This window comes from Lontra canadensis, unplaced genomic scaffold, assembly GCF_010015895.1.
Source record: "Lontra canadensis isolate GAN:19392208 unplaced genomic scaffold, GSC_riverotter_1.0 scaffold68, whole genome shotgun sequence".
NCBI classification, from domain to species: Eukaryota; Metazoa; Chordata; class Mammalia; order Carnivora; family Mustelidae; genus Lontra; species Lontra canadensis.
Genome location: NW_022631062.1, coordinates 1,435,007 through 1,454,170, shown reverse-complemented (window position 1 = coordinate 1,454,170; position 19,164 = coordinate 1,435,007). Strand labels below are relative to the sequence as shown.

The window sequence follows — 19,164 nt, the reverse complement described above, 5'->3', positions numbered from 1 at the left end:
AGCAACAAAGGCTGTGTGGCCTGCAAAGCCGGAAATACTCTTTGCTCCTTTAGAGGACACGCACGCTGACCTCTGCAGCGGAGAGAAGTGGTGTCTGTCCCACGGGGTCACTTTCAGTGGGGGCTAAAGGAGTTTGAGCGGGAGAGGACATCGGACTCATTTAAGGCACGTGCGCTTAAGTTCAGGTGGGTTAAAGACAGGACAGAAGAAAACAGAAAAAGGCAAAAAAACCTAGGCGGTGTCTCTAAGTGAGGACTTTAATGAACTGGAGAGTATCAGTGATATACATGAAAGCATGATATACATGAAATTATCATTTTGGATCAACAGAAAATCTTTCATGTTGGCAACAGCACACATCTTGCTGACTTCAAGTGGCCAACGTGTTACATCCAGCCCTGAGACGGGCCCCCTGGGACTTTGGTGACCTGCTGATTTCTCAGTATAAGAGAAATTTCCCTGAGAAGATGCACAGGAGAGATTCAGTGAATCCAAAAGGAAGGGGGGTGATGGCTGGGTACGTGGCGCCCCGGGCTCAGAACTTGAGCGGGATGACCGGCCAGTACTTGGGCTGCTTCCTGTCACAGTGCTTGTCGAAGCTCAGCTGCACGGCGGCCTCCATGGCCTGGATCTTCGCGGCGCTGTCCCCATACAAGCGCTTCATCTCGGCCTGGCGCCGCTCGCCGGGCCTCTCGGAGGGGGGGTGCACCGAGCGGTGGGTGCTGTAGTACAGGTCGTGGTCGGCGTTCACGTAGTCGTCCAGGCGCTGGGCGTCCAGCTGCTGCTGCCGCCCTGAGAACGAACCGACACGGCGGTGAGCGCGGGGTGTGGCTGTCAGCTGTGTGGCCAGGTGGCGGCGGCTGCCCAGATACCCGCACACCACTGCCCGCATGCCTAGGAAATGCACCATTTGCTCATCCGGGAGGCGACCCTGCTAGAAACATGTCACCCAGCACCGTCGAACCTGCGCACTGAGCCCCGAATACAGCTCTCCCTCTTCCATCTGCGCGGCTTGGCCGCCCACAAGCCGCGCCTCTGGAAGGGCTGGCGGAGCTCGCCTCGATTCACACACTGTGCCAGGCCAGCAGGGAAACGAAACGCTTCCTGCAAAGTCCAGGGTTGCAAGAAGTAGTAGTTCAGCCCACAAAGGAGGTGCTGGGAGAAAAAGTCAGCCCCGCGTTCGAGGTACTGATTTTAGGTGATCTGGAACAGAGCAAGTGCGGGTACTAGGGAATCGCAGCGATGATCCCTGATCCTTCTACACGGAGGCACGGAGCACGCGAGGAAATGGAGTCAGATAATAGGACACTTGCCCAAGCAGACGGGGCCGAGCCAGGCTAATTCTGCCAATGGAAGGAAGAGCTTCACAGCTCAGCATAGGCTAAATTTCAAGTGACAGAGCCATGTGATTTTAATCCTAGTGATATAAATGGATTCTTGTAAAGCAAGAAATCCAGTGTGTTCTCCCCTGTACACGTTTTCCTAAAACAAGTCCCAGTATCAGAACTTCTATCCTTATGTATACAGAAACAACGTATCCCTGCATAAGGTAAAATTTAGCCAGCTGACAGATTTGTGTAGGCCACTCTGTCGGGACCAGAGAGACGGGAGAGTAGAAGGCACACGATGCACCCATCTGTAGGTACTGCTGCTACCGAGGAAGGAGTGAAGATGGTTACAGGGGATAAAACAATGACATAAACCACGCATTCCTTGTGAACCCTAAAGGGAGCAGCAAGGTATGCCTGTGGCGAGGCAGTCATGCTCCTAAGTCTGTTATTCGCACGTATCCCCTTGGAGTTGGACGGAAGGAGCTTTGGACACCCAGGAACACGAAAAACGTGGGCGGCCACTTCTCAGCACATCCGCAGCTTCTTTCTAACTGCAGGAGGTCACCTACAGATAGGCAGGCCAAATGACCGCCAAGCAGGTAAGCGCAATGTAACTGCTCCCTTACCCGCAAACGGGAGACGTGGCTGACTTGCCGTGAAATGCAGAACTGAACCGAAACACTGGCGTAATGTGCAAACGAATGCGAGGTCAGTTAACCACTCGTTTCTCGGTTTTGGTCGTCTTGCCAGTCTGAAACCTTAGGATGTAAGCTGTTCCGTTCCCACAGGTGTTTACATTGTATAGCCCCACCCTCCAAAGACCACTCCTCTGAAAGCGGGACATTTCCACATTAGCCAGGGACAGCTGTTCCCTCTGCCACCTATGGGAGCCCTGCGCTGTTACTAGCCCTTGGACCCGTTTCCTCCCGGGCCAGGAGGAAACAATCCCGTGGTGGAGGGTGGGGAGAGGCCTGCGGGGGCGCCCAGGGCCTGTGCATCTAGAGGACAGAGGTTCCCAGACTGCAGTCCTTTTACTTTCACATTTGTCCCAAGACTATAATCAGCCTCACCGACAGATCTAGTGACACAGCAGATGTTCAACTTCCTGTGTGAGTCTGAGGCTTCACATTTCCAAGTCTGAATAAACACCGGATCCACACTATCTTACCAAGTGTTGCTCTCTGCCGCCAGGATACGTGAATTTAACCTTCTTTCTTTCGCATCTTTCTTTTTCTTTTCCTGATAATTTACCATGGTTCTGCTACTCTTCTGACCAAAACTATCTTACAGGTAGGAAATCAGTGTAACAATTCTACATCGAGATGCTTTCTTACGGCTGACATCTGTCGATGAAGCACTGTTAAAAGGAACCAAGTGCAGCCGCCAGTCCGCGTAGCCAGTGTAGCTTTCCAAGTTCACACCTGGCATGTGCTCATGGGTACCATCACAGGGTTTCAGCTTATGAAGCTCATTCCGTGTAAGAATAACAGAATAAAAGACACAACCCTCTGTTCTCAATTCTTTTCTTGTATCTTCTTCCTATTCGGGTCTCCTTATGAAAATTTAAGACTCAACCCTTGTCCTCTCCCGGCCTTGAATGAGGCTTGGGGCTTTCCTGGTTTCCAGCATGGTGGGTAGGTGCCCTAAAACACAGACCTAAAAGGCAGGGAGCCTGTCCCCTGCACTGAACGGCTAGTGCTAAAACCCGCCTGTGGAAGTCATGCATGGGAAAAGGGCACTGTCACCTTCACCAGCCCCCGCTGTCCCCAGGCCGAGGAGGACACAATGCCTGACACTAAGCAGGTGCTCAGGAAATGACTGTTGAGAGAAAGTCTGGACAGAGGCCACACATTCTTGTTTGTAAACGGCTGTTTCTTGCAGATGCTGTTAAAGAAGAATGATGACAACTCAGGGATAGAGAAACAGATGGTCAAATCTCAAAGGGCGCCAGGTAGAGCTCCCTCCAGAGGGTTCCTCAGAAGCCTCCACGGTAGAGAGGCTGAGGGAGATGTGGGCGGCCGTGAGATGGGGTCTGATCTCGTTCCTTTACTTCTGCGTCACCGTGCCTCTACTGACTTAGACAATTATAAAAAAAGAAAAGTCCTATGGCTAGACTACAAATTTGAAAAGCGGTCAGCTTAAAATCCAACGCGCTCAGACGGGCTGCACACGGGAAGCCGCCGCTAGCTTTTCGAAGTACTTCAGCTTACACCGACTTAGGGGACCAAGCAAACTTCAGAACACAATATACTCGTTCGAAGGCATCACTTATTCTGTTTTCTATTTATTGTTCCTTCCTCCCGATGAAGGAAAGGCTTCTCCCTCACTAGCAGTTTTTCTTCCTGTCAAAACAAGGTGAGGGCTCAACCAGATGGGAAGCCTCTGACTGAGGCAGAGGAGGAGATCACACTTCGGACAGGACAGGTCCCGTGTCGCCGAGTGGCTGATCATTCTTTACTGAAAACAGCTGTGGGATCGATGTTCCCCAGTGCTTTTTCTCCTACAGGCTATTCTGATAAAAACCGGAATGTGTTATTAGATTTCAGGTTTCATGCAGGGCTGGAGTGGGTTGAATAGTGTCCCCCCCACATTCACACCTACATGGAACCTCAGACCTTCTCTCTCTCTCTCTCTCTCTTTTTTTTTTTTTTAAAGAAACAAGGTCTTTGTAGATGTAACGGAGGATCAAGATGGGATCATACTGGATGAGTGTGGACCCCAAACCCAATGAGCGTGTCCTTATGAGAAACAGAAAAGGACACACAGAGACATAGGGGGGAAAACCAGGTAACCAAGGGGGCAGGACTAGAACAATGTCCCCACAGACCAGTGAACACCAGAAGCCACCAGAGGCTGGGAAGAGGCAAAGTCCCAGAACCTTTGGAGGGAGTGGGTCCTGCTGACTCCATGATTTCAGACTTCTGGCTTCCGGAACTGAGAATACATTTCTGTTGTTTTGAGCCCATTTATGGTCATTTGATACTGCAGCCCTAGCAAACTAATATAAAGGTTAATATGTATATAGGGTTAAAACAAGAAAACAGTAACATCTTATTAAGGACAAACACTACTGAATCCTGTCTGGGTTCAGGATATATAACCTTGCTATCTTCCCCATCAATCTACCAATTTACATGACGCTACTATCAATGTGGACTTACAGTTAACAAAGGAAAACAAAATCATGAGGAATGACTTAGATTTTAGAGGACCTGACCTAGCGGGAAAACATTCATTCAGTATTCCACAGATAATCAGCCCAAAGGCAGAACATTCTGGAAGACAAAGCACTAAGACAAGTGAGTTTCAATGTTATTTTTCTAGGATCAGCATGTCCGACTGTATTCTCTGCTATGCTGCCAGAATTAATGATTTTAGCACAACCGAGCACAAGCACAGGCTTGATTTATGTCACAAGTGACTCGCTTCTGGCTTGTCACTCCTGGCTTGTCAGCGACACACCCGGAACACAGGTGCTTGCCAGCAGACCTGGAGCCGTTTCTGCTGGGCCTTCGTCCTCACCTCCCATCCGTCTCCCCCTGACAAATGAAGTCAGTGGATAATTACTGTTTTCAGAATAAGAGCACACTTCCATCCTGCCCTTCCACTTTTCTTCAGCCTTTTATATGCATCTTCACTCCGACTGGTTTTCCGTACCTCGAGCATCGGGACTGGATGGGACATGGTGCGGTGGAACTGTGTTCGGTCAGGAGGACGGCACAGTGGCTCACTCAATACCGTGCCGTTCACTATATCCTCGATGTTTTCCCCAGAGGGTGGACTGAGGGTGAACTGGCTGGGGTTCCAGCGGCCTGATGGAAGGTTTGGTGATGAAAAGTGGTCTAAACCTTCCAACTCTCCCAGCTAATGTCTAAAAGCACTGCTGGGCCCTGTGGTAAGAACAGCACGTTGAGTGCTAAGTGGGGAGTGGACTTACCCCCTTTCTTCCTCTCTTGATCCCAACGGACCCCATCCCTCAAGGCTAGAGCATACTCCATTTTCCACCACTACCCTGTGAAATTTCTCTCATGGCTGAGTTCACGGACTCCACTCGTCACTGCAAAGGTACACACGGACCAGGCCACAGATGGCTCTTCTAGCTATCAGGTTTTGTTTTTTTTTTTAAGATTTTATTTATTTGAAACAGAGAGAGCACAAGCGGGGCAAATAGCAGAGGGAGAGGGAGAAGCAGGCTTCCTGCCGAGCAGGGAGCCCAATGCGGGGCTCGATCCCAGCACCCTGGGATCATGACCTGAGCCGAAGGCAGATGCTTAGCCATCTGAGACACCCTGGTGCCCCTAGGTATCAGTTTTAACTTGATTTTGTCTCCTCTTCCCAACTGGGTTTAAGCTCTTTGTGAATATGTCTCTGTTTTGACCTAACGGTTACCCCCAAAACACAGAGGATAATATCTGATTGGCTCAAGCCTGAGACAACGGTGGTGGTGTTTGTTCCAGAGGCTTTCTGCACTGGGAATGATAACTTTCATTCGTCTCCCTTCTAAGTATTAGGACCATATCCTTGCAGTCTCTACTGATGGTTATTTATGACTAAAACATGGTAGTTTTCTTAACAACAAACATTTTTCCTAAGAAATAATTGAAAACATAGCTGACCTTTAAAACTCCAGAACTGTCTACTTTCCCATAAGTAATGTTACCAGTGAAGTTCTGAATAACGGAAGTATCTCATTAGGAAATGACATATAACATAATCAAAAGCATGTCTGTTCCCACCACACAGAAGGAGTTCTTTATTTTCCTACTTAGTTTTTTTTTTTTTAATCGCTAAAATATGTTAGAGATTATCTGGAAGAGCAGTAATCATAAACAGGAACATGCTGTCCAGTATGAAGGATTTTATTCTAAGAAAATATTAAATAAGACTCTGATGATGATGAATTATGTAACATATAGACTCCTGTGGAAGTAATACTGAAAAATAGAATTAAATTTAGCTACGTCTTTCCCTGCTGGTGATACATTTCATAAAATTCTGTGTTCTCTAGATGATCTCTATTCAAAGCTGAATTTGCCTTTATTGAATAAGTAGCTTCTAGTGGTTCAAAGAGCAAAACAAAACAAGTTTCAACTAAGTATTCACACTACTCAGGTCCCTAATCACTCCTAAAATATATCCCAACTGTGTACGTAGCGCAACTTCTACGAACACTTCTAGTGAAGTAACGGGTCGCAAAGCACCTCGGACATTCACAGCGCTTACATCTGAGTTCCATCCCTCAGCATTGCTCGAAGGAACAGTATGCGGCAGTATTCATCCTACATGCCACCGAAAGCGCTGGTGAAAAAAATAATGCCCATTGTTTTTGGTGGTACAGGGTCAGGCCCCAGGAGCTTCTAAGTCTTTACTAGTCAGATCAGACTCTGACCCCACAGCATGTTCTCACCCTTGCCAGACCATCTCCTCTTCTCCCAAAGACCTGGTAATATTTCCAGGGCAGACCGCAGGACACAAAAGCATTGCGGAGACCCTAAGACAAGCAGTTTTCAATTATGCTACAACTACACATTTACAATGCACGAAGAAGCAGAAGCTCGGTGTGTTTAGTGCTGTTATTAATAATATGGAAGTGGGTTTTTCCACGCATTTTCCTACATTGTTACATCAGGCAAGAATGTCCTTGAAATGGACTAAAAGTTGTGTTAATGACTACTTTGATGAAACTATGTTAATGACTAAATAGGATCGACACCAAAACTTTAATTCTTTTCCTTTTTAAAGACTCTAAGTCAATTTAAGAATTTAGAAAGTGCAGAGCAGAAATGACTTTGTTTTGAAGCCACAGAACATCTTTACTACAAGTATGCAAACCCTCAGTCAAGCGCTAATTAACACAGCATCGGAGTAAAATCCATATTTGGTTAATGACACACACTAAAGGATGAGTTATCAGCAACTAACCCTAACTAACATTTCTTGGGCACTGACTTCGTGCCAAGCATGGTTCTCTCACTTATCGTTTTTTATCTCACTGAATCTTCATAATTACCACTCTACTGATTAGGATCCCCTTTCACAGGTCAGGTGACTGAGGCACAGTCTGACCAGGATAGGTGACCCACAAGCTAAGTGCCTCTAGCTGATGAGTGGCGGGGGCGGGTGGGACTCTAACGTGAACGCTTCCGCCACAGCTCGCTCAGTATACTGTTATTAATAATAACATATACATGGAAGAATAAGGTTGAAGATGAAGGCTGTATGGGTTTTCACAAAATTCCCTTTTTTATTGGTTGCTGTCTACATCATGGTAAAACAAGTACGTAACAGTTTCTCCAAAGGGATGGGAAGACCTCTGTAGTTCACTTCATGTCCCACTCGCAGACTGCATGTTGGGACAAAGAAAATTCTCACAGGGGGATTGCATTAGTTTCCTAGGGTTGCTGTAACAAAGCACCACAAACTGGGTGGCTTAGCATAACAGAAATTTCTCGTCTCACAGGTGTGGAGGCCAGAAGTCTGAGGTCAAGGCATGGGCAGCAGGGCCGTGCCCCTTCTGAAGGCGCTAGGGAAGATCTTGGTCCAGGCCTCTCTGTTAGCTTCCAGCGGCAGAACTCCAGGCTTCCTGTGGCCTTCTCCCTGGGTGCATGTCTACCTCTGCGTGCACATGTTTCCTTTTCGAAGGGCACTAGTTGTACTGGATCAGGGCCCACCCTAAAGATCTCATGTTAACTTGGTTACCTCCGTAGAGACTCTATGTCCACATGAGGGCACATCCTGAGGCTGGAGAGGGGGAAGCTTAGGACTCCAAAAGATCTTTCTTTTAGGGAACAAAATTCAACCCACCACAGTGATGACAACAGTGCAATCTGGAGCCTTGAGGTCAACTCAGTGGATATGGGAATAATATAAAACCAAATACAAAGTTCATCAAAGCCTAACTCACTTTGTAAAATGTCCCGCACAAGCACAGCAAGCTTAGCACTTTATGGGATACTTGAAAACCCTGATTTAAGGCTCATAATTAATACCAAAATCATTCACTCATTCAAAACCAGTATTAAGTGTCAGGCACAACTTAGCAGGTAATTTTTATGACTTTTTTTTTTTTTTAAACTTACCTAGAATTCTACCTGACCAAGGCAAGAGGAAGAACGGTTCTTAGCCATATCTGTAACTGAACTGCTGACGTCAGAAAGACACATTTCGTTACTTTATTTTCATTATCATCACATCTATTTTTTATTGAGTAACTATGTATCAAGCTTATTTTAAATGAGCAGATAATTCAAAATGGCTTTTTGGATGATTGGGGTTTGCTTCCATCTCTAATTAGAACTGCTATCATATACATATCAATCTGTGGAGGGAAACATGTTATTTTACCCTCTAGTAAGGACAAAAGAAAGAAACCCCACATCCATCGTATTTTTTCCAAAGCTATAAAAAAAACGGCATTCCAGCCGAATGTGGACATGCCGGAACACCTCCTCTCTTTCATCACTGTATACTTTTCAGACACTAAAAGGCACGATACCTTATACAAAGCCCACCTCTCAGTTCCTGGCACCCTGCGGGGATCGATCAACCCATCATCAGGAAAACACAGATCAATCAAAGATGGAACCCCATCTTGGCCATCCCCAGACTTCCATGTTTCTGTTTATCTTGTTTCTTTCTATTTATTAAAAACATTCTAAGTAAAGTATCATATAATTAGAACTCAATAAAAACAATATTGAGACTAGATACTGTTTATAAGGAGAAAAGCACTTATGTATCTGAGACACTTCAAATGTAAACAGTCTGGTGAATTTTCATAGTTCTAGTTCTTTGTAGGAACTTGGTAAGAAATTATTAAAAAAAAAAAAAAGGAAATTCCTGCTTTGCCATGGAAGAGGGAAAAGCATTATCATGTTTCTATAACCTTAACAGCAGACTGCTTCGATGCGGGATCGGACCAGAAAGGTTTGAGTCCCAGACATTTTGTGGCTGTTTAGGTTCACACTGACCTCTGCTCTGATGCCGCTTAAAAACTAAGGCCTGGTAGCTTGCTAGCAAGGGAAGTCTCAGAGCTGTGTAGGGGTGAGGTGACAGCAGTATTTAAAAAAAACCTAGCAGTCTCAGGGACAAAACCTAATCCCTAAATGTGTGCTAGAGGAAGCAGCACAGGAACTGGGAGTCAGACAGACCTTGATTTGAACCCCAATAGCTCGTTACTAGCTGTGTACCATGGAGTAAGTCAACGGACCTTCTGAAAGGTCACTTGCTTCATTTGTGAAATGGGTGGCATGGCCCTGAGGGGCTGGGGGTAGATAAGGGAACACAGGCACACCCCCATGCACACCCCCCGATTTGCGGTCTGCTACTCAGTAGACGGCAGAGGTACCACTGGGACAAGTCTTGTTCTAGAGCTAAAAAAAGTCCTGTCTGAAAATACCTCTGGAAGCTGACAGAGCTGAGGTGGGACTGGATGTGGTTTGGTAGAAGTTACAAAATAACTCGAGGGAAGAAGGCAGTGCGAGAGGCAGGGCGAGGAAAGGAAGCGCGCAGGGGGGGCGCACACTTACGTCGCTCTTCCCGGTGCCTCTCCGTCTGGGCGAAGTACTGGCGCAGCTCCTCTGTGATCTCCATGTTGCTCAGGTCGCACTCCACACCCCCGTCTGACTCGGACTCCGCCGCCTCCTCCTCCTCCTCCTCCTCGGCAGGCCAAGCTTGGTGTTCTCTGGGGCGGGCTGCTGGATGCTGCCTGGACCTTCTAGAAGGTGAAGAAATGCAGCGCGAGTCCGCGGAGGCCGGGTGATGGTCACGAGAGGGCTGAGGCTTGGCCTTGTTCGTGGGAGGGCTCTGGGGAAGAGTTGCAGGAGGGAAGGCCCACGGGTAACTGCAGTAAGATTCCACCGCCTTCCTGTAGGCGCTGTGGTGGCTCCGCATCCAGGCCATGGCCTGGTGATAATGGCGCCAGTACCTTGCATAGACTGGATGAAAAGACCAAGGCTCAGCGGCTTTCCAGGACGCCACCTACAGAATAAAGGGAGGTGGAAGCCAGATGCCACACAGTCCTTCCTCAAGAGAACCCTCAAGTACTGAATTGGCTAAACAACACGTTTTCTATGGAGTATCTAGTAAATACCGACTCTACGTCAGGATGCTACCACTGGGCCAAAGAGGACGCAGGACGGGTCCATGCCCACAACGGACACGACATGCATGTGCATGAGGTACACACAGGACTCAGTTTAACGTTATGGCCACAATGAAATGGGGACAGAGGCTAATGATTATCATTTTTAGGTAAGATGCATGGAGAGATATGGACATCAACCACCTTGGGCCTCTCTACCCACTGGAACCTAGTGCCTAGTTCCAAGAACCACATGGACTAATGTTCTCTGGTTCCTCCCTCACTACCCCCCTAAACATCTGCTGGTCTGGGCCACTCTCAGTAGCTGGACAACAGCTGTCTAGCAACCTGATTGCTAGCAACCCACTGGTGCTTTTACTTTTCCCTTCTGGATGTATTTGTTTCTTTGGTCTTCTCCGTCATGGGATGAGAATACCAAGACCCTAATGGCTAAAATTTACCCTTTGCTCATGAGTTAAAAAAAAAAAAAAAAAGCTTAAAAAAAGAAAAAAACAACAACAAAAAAACAACTTACCTTTGCTGTCATCTCTGGTTGTGGAAGTCCAAGTGGGCGCTGAAACTAGGAAAGAACAAGCACAGTGCAAACATCTGGTCAGTGCACGTGGGGGACACTTGTGGCTACTTCAGGGTTTACAGAGCAGCCCCTTAGAGGCTGGCTCTTCTGAACACCACGCCTGGTCTTCACCCAACATACGCTACAGGGGCCTGGCACCTGGGAGGGGTCCCCTTAGGTATGATTAAGTGGCTCAAAGGACACTGCATTTTTCAAGTATTTGTTTACCTATTGGAAGTAAAGACTGGAAAGCACCATACAGTTAGTGGCTAGGACCGGTATTAAAAATATTAATACAGAACAGGAACTAATAATATATGACTCTCCCTGCCTAAGCACTCGGCATCATTGCAGGAGAAACTGTTCCCCGGAGACTTTCCACCAATCGCCTGCATAGAAGGGCTTTGCTCAGCAGCCCTGCTCAGCCAGGATTTACTCCTTTCGCACCTGCTTGTGACGTACTGACGTGGCAGAAGATACCTAAAGGTAAAGTTTAATCTGCAGCGATATCTTCTGGGAGCTACTGAAAACAATTTTTTCTCCTTCCTGCTCAGGAGTTCAGAGCTACTAAAATGCCACGGCATGTCAGGATATACTTAAAAAAAGAAAGTTAAACAAAACATCCTGGGGCAAAACATCCTGGCCGGCTCATTCTGTAGAGCATGCAACTCCTGATCTCAGGGTCATGCATTCAAACTCCACACTGAGTGCAGGGATAACTTAAAAAAGTTAAAATAAAAAAAAAAAAGCAGTATCCTAAAATGCACGAGAACTGAAGCATCCGTGAGATGAAACCACTAACACAATGTGGTGCTGAGCCAACAGCTACTTGGATGTTGACACTCTGGGAAATCAGATACAGAAGGAGGCCTGTTTTTTCCTCCTTCACTTCATGAGAGGGCAGAATTTAAAAATCTCTAAGCCTTAAGAAATAAACTTGAGTTATTTTGTTATCTCTATCAGATGTTCTGCTATGGTTAATGTGGAAAACTGAGCTGTTAAATTGACCACATCTTTTAAGATTTAGCCTGAAGAGAACCATTCACTTTCTTTTTAAATACAATAGGCTTTCCAACAGGCTATTTCTAAGAGAGCTGACCTGATCTTCTGTAAATATATCTTAAACACAGCCCACACTTCTTATTCCCTGTTCTAAATTCAAGAATACACACACGCAGTGAGTGTGAACTGGAAAAAAGCTAATCCACGCAGTGAAAATGTAAGTGTAAATTAAGTTCGCAATACTTACAAAACTACAATTTAAATGTTTAAAACGTGAGCCATTATCTGAAAACCTGGCTAACTGCCTATGTGCTTTACAAGCTACTGAAGAAAAACAAAAGTCAATACAATTAAGGGGTTAACCACCCAGAGAAGTAACACTGCACAAACGAAATTACGGTAGACGTCAGTACATACTTGAGCGCTAAACCGCACCGCTTATAGGTGCGGCCTGTAAGTGGCTAAATCATTCCAGACCGGTTTCATATCTGTATCACTGAAATCTAAGCATTTTTCTAAGAGCCTGCAGACATAATGCCATTAAAGTGAACTTTAATGTGTGTCTTAATCAAATTTGTTTTAGAGATTAACAAGTAGCACAGGAATTGAATTTGAAAAGTCTACAGGGCATCTGTGTGTCTTCTGGAAATTCAGAGTTTTGAATCCAGACTTCAATGTCTCGTAAAACGTACTTAGAACCAGATCAACGTAAATATTAATTATCCCGAACTGGGAAGGTCTGGCTTCAGCCTCAAAGATGCCATAAACTTTATCGTCACCGAACACTACTGCAGACCTTGGGAAATCCTGCTCTTATTTATAACTGGGAAAATCCAGCCTGGCTTTAAAAGTCTTTGTACCAGTATTCTGAAAATGTGCAAGGTGGCTTAGGAGAGGTTGCACTTTGCAGAGCTGGAAGTGTAGGCACGTGCCATCAAGTAGGCGACTGTTTAAGAGGCTCTGGTGTAATTCATCACGTCCACCAGGCTGCTCAAATGTCAATGGCTGTGATTAAAAGGGGGCACGGAGAGCTAATTTGAGGAGAGGCTACTTATTTATGCCTTTGATTTGACAAATAACTTGCTAGAAGGGCCACCATGTTACACGGTCTCAGAGATCACACAAGGCATGGCCTGACTGCTTCTGCGAGAAGGAAGCCAGGGCAGTGGGCTGAAGAAAGCCGGTTCCAGGGTCTGGGGCACAAGTAGCTCGGATTCAGCCTGGTGTGCCGGTGACCTATGAAGCAGATCAACTAGTCAGCTAAGGCACTGGACGCTTTCAAGACCCAGGCTGTTCAAGAAAGCTGAGTTTATCTTAATGATGGAATACAGGCATCTCTGACATCGATTTTATTCTGATAGTGCTTCCTGTTTTGGCCACTGGGACACTTCTGAGCAAATCCGCCACCAGCCTCCGGCAAATTAAGAGCCCGGGAGCTCTGTGTCGCATATGCTCATTTACCCCTGGCTCTATTCTTCCCCCCTCCACATTCCAAAACCTGTCTATCATAGAGTTTTACATTGTAAGTATTTTAAGATTCCTAAAATCCTACAGATATTCAGTTGAAAGTTGTTCCTGAGAATGAACGACAAATTAAGCAAATTCTCAGAAAGGAAATGAAAGAAGGTCTAGAAAAATATGTCTAAAGGAGTAGCAGTTTGCATACAGCTTTCTAATTCTTGGTTTGCTTTTTCCAGCATTACTCCTGGTATTTTATACCAGCAAAATTTTTGTGTAAAGAGCCAAATAGTAAGTATTTGGGGCTTGTAGGCCATATATAGTCTCTGTCACACACTCTTCATATTCTTTTTTTTTTTTTTAATTTAAAAACAACCCGGGATGCCTGGGTGGCCCACTCGGTTAAATGTCTGCCTTCGGCTCATGTCATGATCTCGGGGACCTGGGATCCAACCCCGCATCAGGCTCCCTGCTCAATGGGGAGTCTGTTTCTCCCTCACTCTCTGCCCATCACTCCCCCAGTTCATGCTCTTTCTCTCTCAAATAGATAAAATCTTTACAAATAAATAAATTTAAAAAAATAAATAAATTCAAAAACAACCCTTCGACAATGGAAACACCATTCTTAGCTCCCAGGTATAGGAACAACAACAAGCCGTGGGCCATCCTTTGCCAGGCCCAGCTTCACGTGAATACATCATTCGGCTGCACACACTCCGCGGTCAGTATGCAGGGGACTCTCATCGCTGCTCATTCCCCACTTGGCCATCTGTGGAGAACTTTGTGATTCTCTCTCGTCTCGTAGATGATTAGGCTTGGAGTAAGCCTAGTGGAAGCTAGACAACGGTGATGATGACCACCAGGAATCCTGGTGACCAGTTCCTAGTATCTGGGACAAAAGAATCGTCTTAATAACTAAATAAGGAAACTGGACCATTTCTTCAACATCTACAGAGATATTTAAAGACTTAATTAAAAAAAACCCCACCAAACTCCTGAAATCAACTGGGCTTATAATGCACATGCAGTGCCATGATTTCTGATGGAGACCCTACTAGTTGCCATGGACAGCAACCCCACAAGGACGGGAAGCAGGAGAGAGCTCCCAGACTCTCTTCCCTGGAAGAAAGAATACATATTCCTTCCTGCTAGGTGCATCAGTTAGCTCCTAAGGAAAGGCGATAACCTACTCTAAGAATGGGTCCTGTTAACTTTTTCAAACCGGCTACTCTTTCTACATGGAGAACTTAAGGACCTTTAAAAAAAAAAAAAAGCCTGGGTTTCTGAAAAGCCAACATGAAACTAATTCTAGACATTAAAGCAACACTTTCTGCCACCAGTTCAAAGAGAAGCAAGCTTATGGTCACAGCAGATTTAGATGCCTTTCAAAGGTCTTTAATTTTATCTTTCATTCGCCACCTCTTTGGGAGTGTCTCTTACTCCTGCGGCACACGTCTTCATGGACTGAACAGCAGCTTTCCTCCTAATGGGATGGTGGGACTGAAAGAAAAGAGAATGGCAATGTCAGGGCAGGCCGGGATCCACAGTACCACCAAACCGGCAGCCCTCCCCAGTGAGCACAATGGCATAATAGTCACTACCCAGCTGAGCCCGGGCGAGCACAGAGACCAAATTCATTGTCTGTCCTCAACCACCAGAGGAGGAAGGAAAAAAACAGCGCTGAGGTCATTCATGAAACCCTGCCGAGGCCTGGGGCCCACTGGCAAGATAGTGCCCTGGGTCTTAAACCATGTATTTTCCCATATAGCCTTTTTAAAAAAACACGTGCATTCTTCAATCAATCTGCTTATCCTAGAGATGTATTTTTAAATGCATAAATATACATGAGGAATAACAGACAAGAACTTTGTTGTTTTTAATGGAAAAAATCCAACTATTTCCATTCCACAAGTAAGTAATGTGGCTTTGTTGAAAGGTAGTGACAGTGTACATATTCTTTTTACTGTGTATTTCTATTCCTACAAATATAGGATCTAGGATGTGTCATTGCAACCAATAAATAAAATAAAAACAGAAATTCCTCTCAAATAATAATGTGTACTCTGCAACTGGATTTTCCTCTCTATCCTCCTTTTCCAGTAGAATTCTGAAAATTAAATATGTGAAAACTCACCTGCTTTGATTTTTTGCATAGGAACACACTGGAAGTCAGTCATTAAGTTATGCTGGCTAAAGTCCCAAAGGTCAAGCCTTTCCAGTAAGGCTCCCAACGATCTGGTTCTCTGAACCAAACATGTAATTTAGAGGATCTAATGTAGGCCTTCAGTGTATGTTTCAGGGTAGAAGGGGGTCTGCTGGAAATTGCTCAAAATAAATGAAGGTACAATGAGAAATGGAAATTACATGAACTGAGTCATTTGTGGTTCTAAGGCATTTCTGTGTTTGTAGTAATAACCCTATCAGAGAAGAGTCTTCCAAGAATGCATACATCAGTAGTAACTTCCTGAACTAAGATAATAGAAAAGTTTTCTGATAGCATTGCTTCCTGCCACCCCCAGTGGCCTGACAGCAGCTTCAACTAGCCTGATGCCCTCAGGGACTCCCTCCTGCGGCTTAGAATGGTCCCTGCTGGGTAATGTGGACAACAAAGATGGCTCGAGACTGAATGTCTTCCCACCCTCAGGAGTCCAGGCTCTGTCTTATGGCCAGACATGAGCCTCCCACAAGGGCACACAATATCCAGTTCAGAGAGCCTGCACCTGTCTGTAACAACCACTGTTAAGACTGATGGGCGAGGGAGCCAAAAAGGTTTTATTTCCTTTTCATTCCTTCAACCCCAAACCCCAATTTACTCTCTTCCGGATGTCGCAGTTAGAAGTAATGTCACAAAGGAAGGCCCAGCATGGTGAAGGAGAAAGACTGAAAGGATGTAGTTAAGTGTTCTTTTAAAAAAAAAAAAAAATACAAATAACCTTCCACCCACAGAACGTTGTTGTCTGTCAGCAGGGTGATGGATTTGTGAGCAGATCTATTTTCAGGTTCACCAAATCCCCAGGTGGCTAATGTCAAGATCTTAAGTGAAGTGTGAGGCCACTCCAAGACAAAGTGACCCTCTGACCATGAACACAACAGGCAATGGAAGAGGCGAAAACTGGGGTAACCAAGGGCATACCAGCAATACAACTCAAAAGAGGAAACAGGTAAGTTCACCTCACTCCAAGTGTATCCCTCACAAAGCAAAAGCTGGTGTGACTGTAAAGGACTAAGGGTTGAACGGGCAGGTCATGCAAGTTCAGAGCCTATCCGCAAAAGCCATAGCTCGTTTAAAGTGCTTAAGCCCACCAGCAGATTTCAGAGGTTTTATTTCAAGTTTACTTCTATAAACACATACATGGTAATTCCATGTGATCACTGTGTTTCCTGAATTGATACAGCACTACGTCCCACTCATTTAATAAATTACTTGTAGGCATTGATTCTGTAATCTTATTACGTTTCCTATTTTCCTTCCAGCATAAAAACCACAGCTGTATTTTCTTGCCTTTGGATGCTGCTGAGATTGCTGTTTCCTGATAATAGTCTCTCCTCCTTCTACCCTCCCTAAGTAAACAAAGTAGCTAGTCATTCAAGTAACCCGTAAAGCCACAAATCTTTTCAGGAAGCAGACGTTTAAATACATTAGGATGTTTTCAAAACTATTTTCAATTCATCTGATCTTTGATCAACCACAGTTATGCTCTTTTTTTCACGTGTCCAACTGTTCTATGGGTGGATTTCCCATTGGAGAGAAGGCGTCCAAGAGTTCTGCACCGAATTTGTAATCTCTCCAGCCTCCACTCTGGCCTTAATTGTTCAATTTTCTCCCATCCTTCTCTTCTCACCCCATCTTTAAATGCTGGATCCTAAAAACCAAAATAATCCTTTACCATCTGTAAAAACAGTTTTAGAATGAAAATTCCTCTCTGGACCTTTAGCTTATATACTTTCCCAGCAATGAACACAGAAGAGATCTGTACACCTTCTGTGAACCTGTCTTCAGTTACACCTATCCCAAGTCACTACCCAACGATCTTTAAAAATATAGGGCAGCTCTTCGCATTGCCATCCCAAAGGGGTCCCTTACAAACTGTATTTATAAGTTGTATTTGTAAATGTTATCTCCACCCCACAATTCACGGAAACTCTGAGAGTAAACAACCCCAGAAGTGTTACTAAACTTTAGCCTAGAGTTTCTAGTAATGTCCTGACTTCTGGTACAAGAACCTACCTAGCCTATGAAACAGCTTTAAAAATCATTCCTGATAAAGATAAAATTGTTCAGAACCATCTGATCTGTACTAAGGAACTCCCAGGATTTCACAGCTAAAAGGTACTTCGTTGGTCCCTAGCTCAACTCCACTTTATTACTGAGGAAGAAAAGTGGGCAAAGACCTTCTCCACCTCCACGGGTAAGGCGCATAAAAGACCACAGTGGCCATATGTTCCCTAGGTAAGTTCCACCAAAATTCTGACCTCCCACAGAGGTCGAAGTGTGAGGGAAAAAAAAAAAGAAAACCCTAAGTTTTGAGTAGATGGGCCGATATTCCAGACATCCCTCCAAGGATGAGGCTGCCCTGGGCGACGTTCTGTTCAGATACCGGGCTGTATGGCCAGAGCCCGAATTCACTTTACAGACTTAGCTTAACACATTGTTACTCAGCACCTCAGAATCACGTGGGGGAGTTTCATCAAAATACCGATGCCTGGGTCCCACTTCTACAGATTCGAATTTAATTGGTCTGGCATGGGCCCCCGAGCAACAAAAGCCATCCACCGATTGCGAAGCACGGCGGCTGAGAGTCTCTGGAACCAGTCCCCTGTCACAATTAACCAGCAATAATTCAGGAATCTCACGGGCCCCGCGAGATGAGGCTAATTACGACAACGTGACAGGCAAGTCCTCGGCTCTCCCAGTATCTGAGGAAGCCAGGCTTCGGTGCCTCCATGCTCCTCCCTCACTCCCCAAAGGAAACCCAGCCGTCCCCGGAGTCACCTCATGGGCTCGTAGCTCGCGGATCTCGGGCGGTGGGCGAGCAGGGACCTACTTCCTGTAAGGAGACAGAAGGGGCACGGGAGGGAGGGGCTGTTGCCCGGGAGACCGGAAAGGCACTTCCGGCGCGGATCACGTGACGTGCGCGCCGGAAGTCCGCGCACGGCGCCGCTGACGCCACGTCCGCTCCGCGTTCTGCGCCTCGTGGGAGACCGTCGGGAGATGAGGCTCCGCCTTCTGGGGCGGAGCGTAGGGAGGGGCTGGAGGAAGGTGGTGGGCCAAGGGAGTGGGCGCAGCTCGGGTGTCGCGGCGCGGGTCTAGCACCTGTATCTCCGCTGACGCGTGTGGCGCGCCGGGAAGACGACGGTTTTGTCCCTGGGCAAGTTCCTTGACTGTCGACTTTTCGCCGTTGTCTCAGCTCCCTTATCTTACCCCTCTTGTCTTTAGTTAGCCTTTCCTCTTTTTTTTTTTTAAACTAGCAAGTCTTGAGGTCCTGGCCCAGGAGAACACGCCCCGGCGTGTTGGAAGTTGCGTTTAGTTTATTAACCTCGGGAGCCTCGGATACTCTCCAAAAGATGGGAATAGTCCCTAGGGCACAGTGCCTGGAGCGGTAGAGCAAACCGGAGTTAGTACCTGTTAAGGTTATTTGTATCACAGGTATCACAGGTTAGCATCCCAGAGGATTCGTTAATAACCAAGCCAAACCCACCGAAGTCTAAGGGCCTTA

At 46.0% G+C, this 19,164-nt stretch overlaps 1 protein-coding gene across 3 annotated transcripts; it reads right to left on the bottom strand.

The window, feature by feature from the left end:
• Positions 1-239: 239 nt before the first annotated feature.
• Positions 240-18,538, bottom strand: GEMIN8 (gem nuclear organelle associated protein 8). 3 transcript variants are annotated; one of them, XM_032880156.1, is made up of 5 exons: positions 18,439-18,538; positions 14,867-14,945; positions 10,949-10,993; positions 9,860-10,310; positions 240-792 (listed from the first exon to the last, which is right to left on the bottom strand). In XM_032880156.1, exons 2-5 carry the CDS (start codon positions 14,906-14,908, stop codon positions 536-538), a joined length of 795 nt encoding a protein of 264 aa, XP_032736047.1. In that variant the 5' UTR covers positions 14,909-14,945; positions 18,439-18,538; the 3' UTR covers positions 240-535. The 3 variants fall into 3 exon arrangements, with proteins under 3 accessions (XP_032736047.1, XP_032736048.1, XP_032736049.1); XM_032880157.1 differs by lacking the exon at positions 14,867-14,945 and having other exon boundaries at positions 18,441-18,538; XM_032880158.1 differs by lacking the exons at positions 14,867-14,945; positions 18,439-18,538 and adding an exon at positions 12,869-13,114.
• Positions 18,539-19,164: the final 626 nt, after the last annotated feature.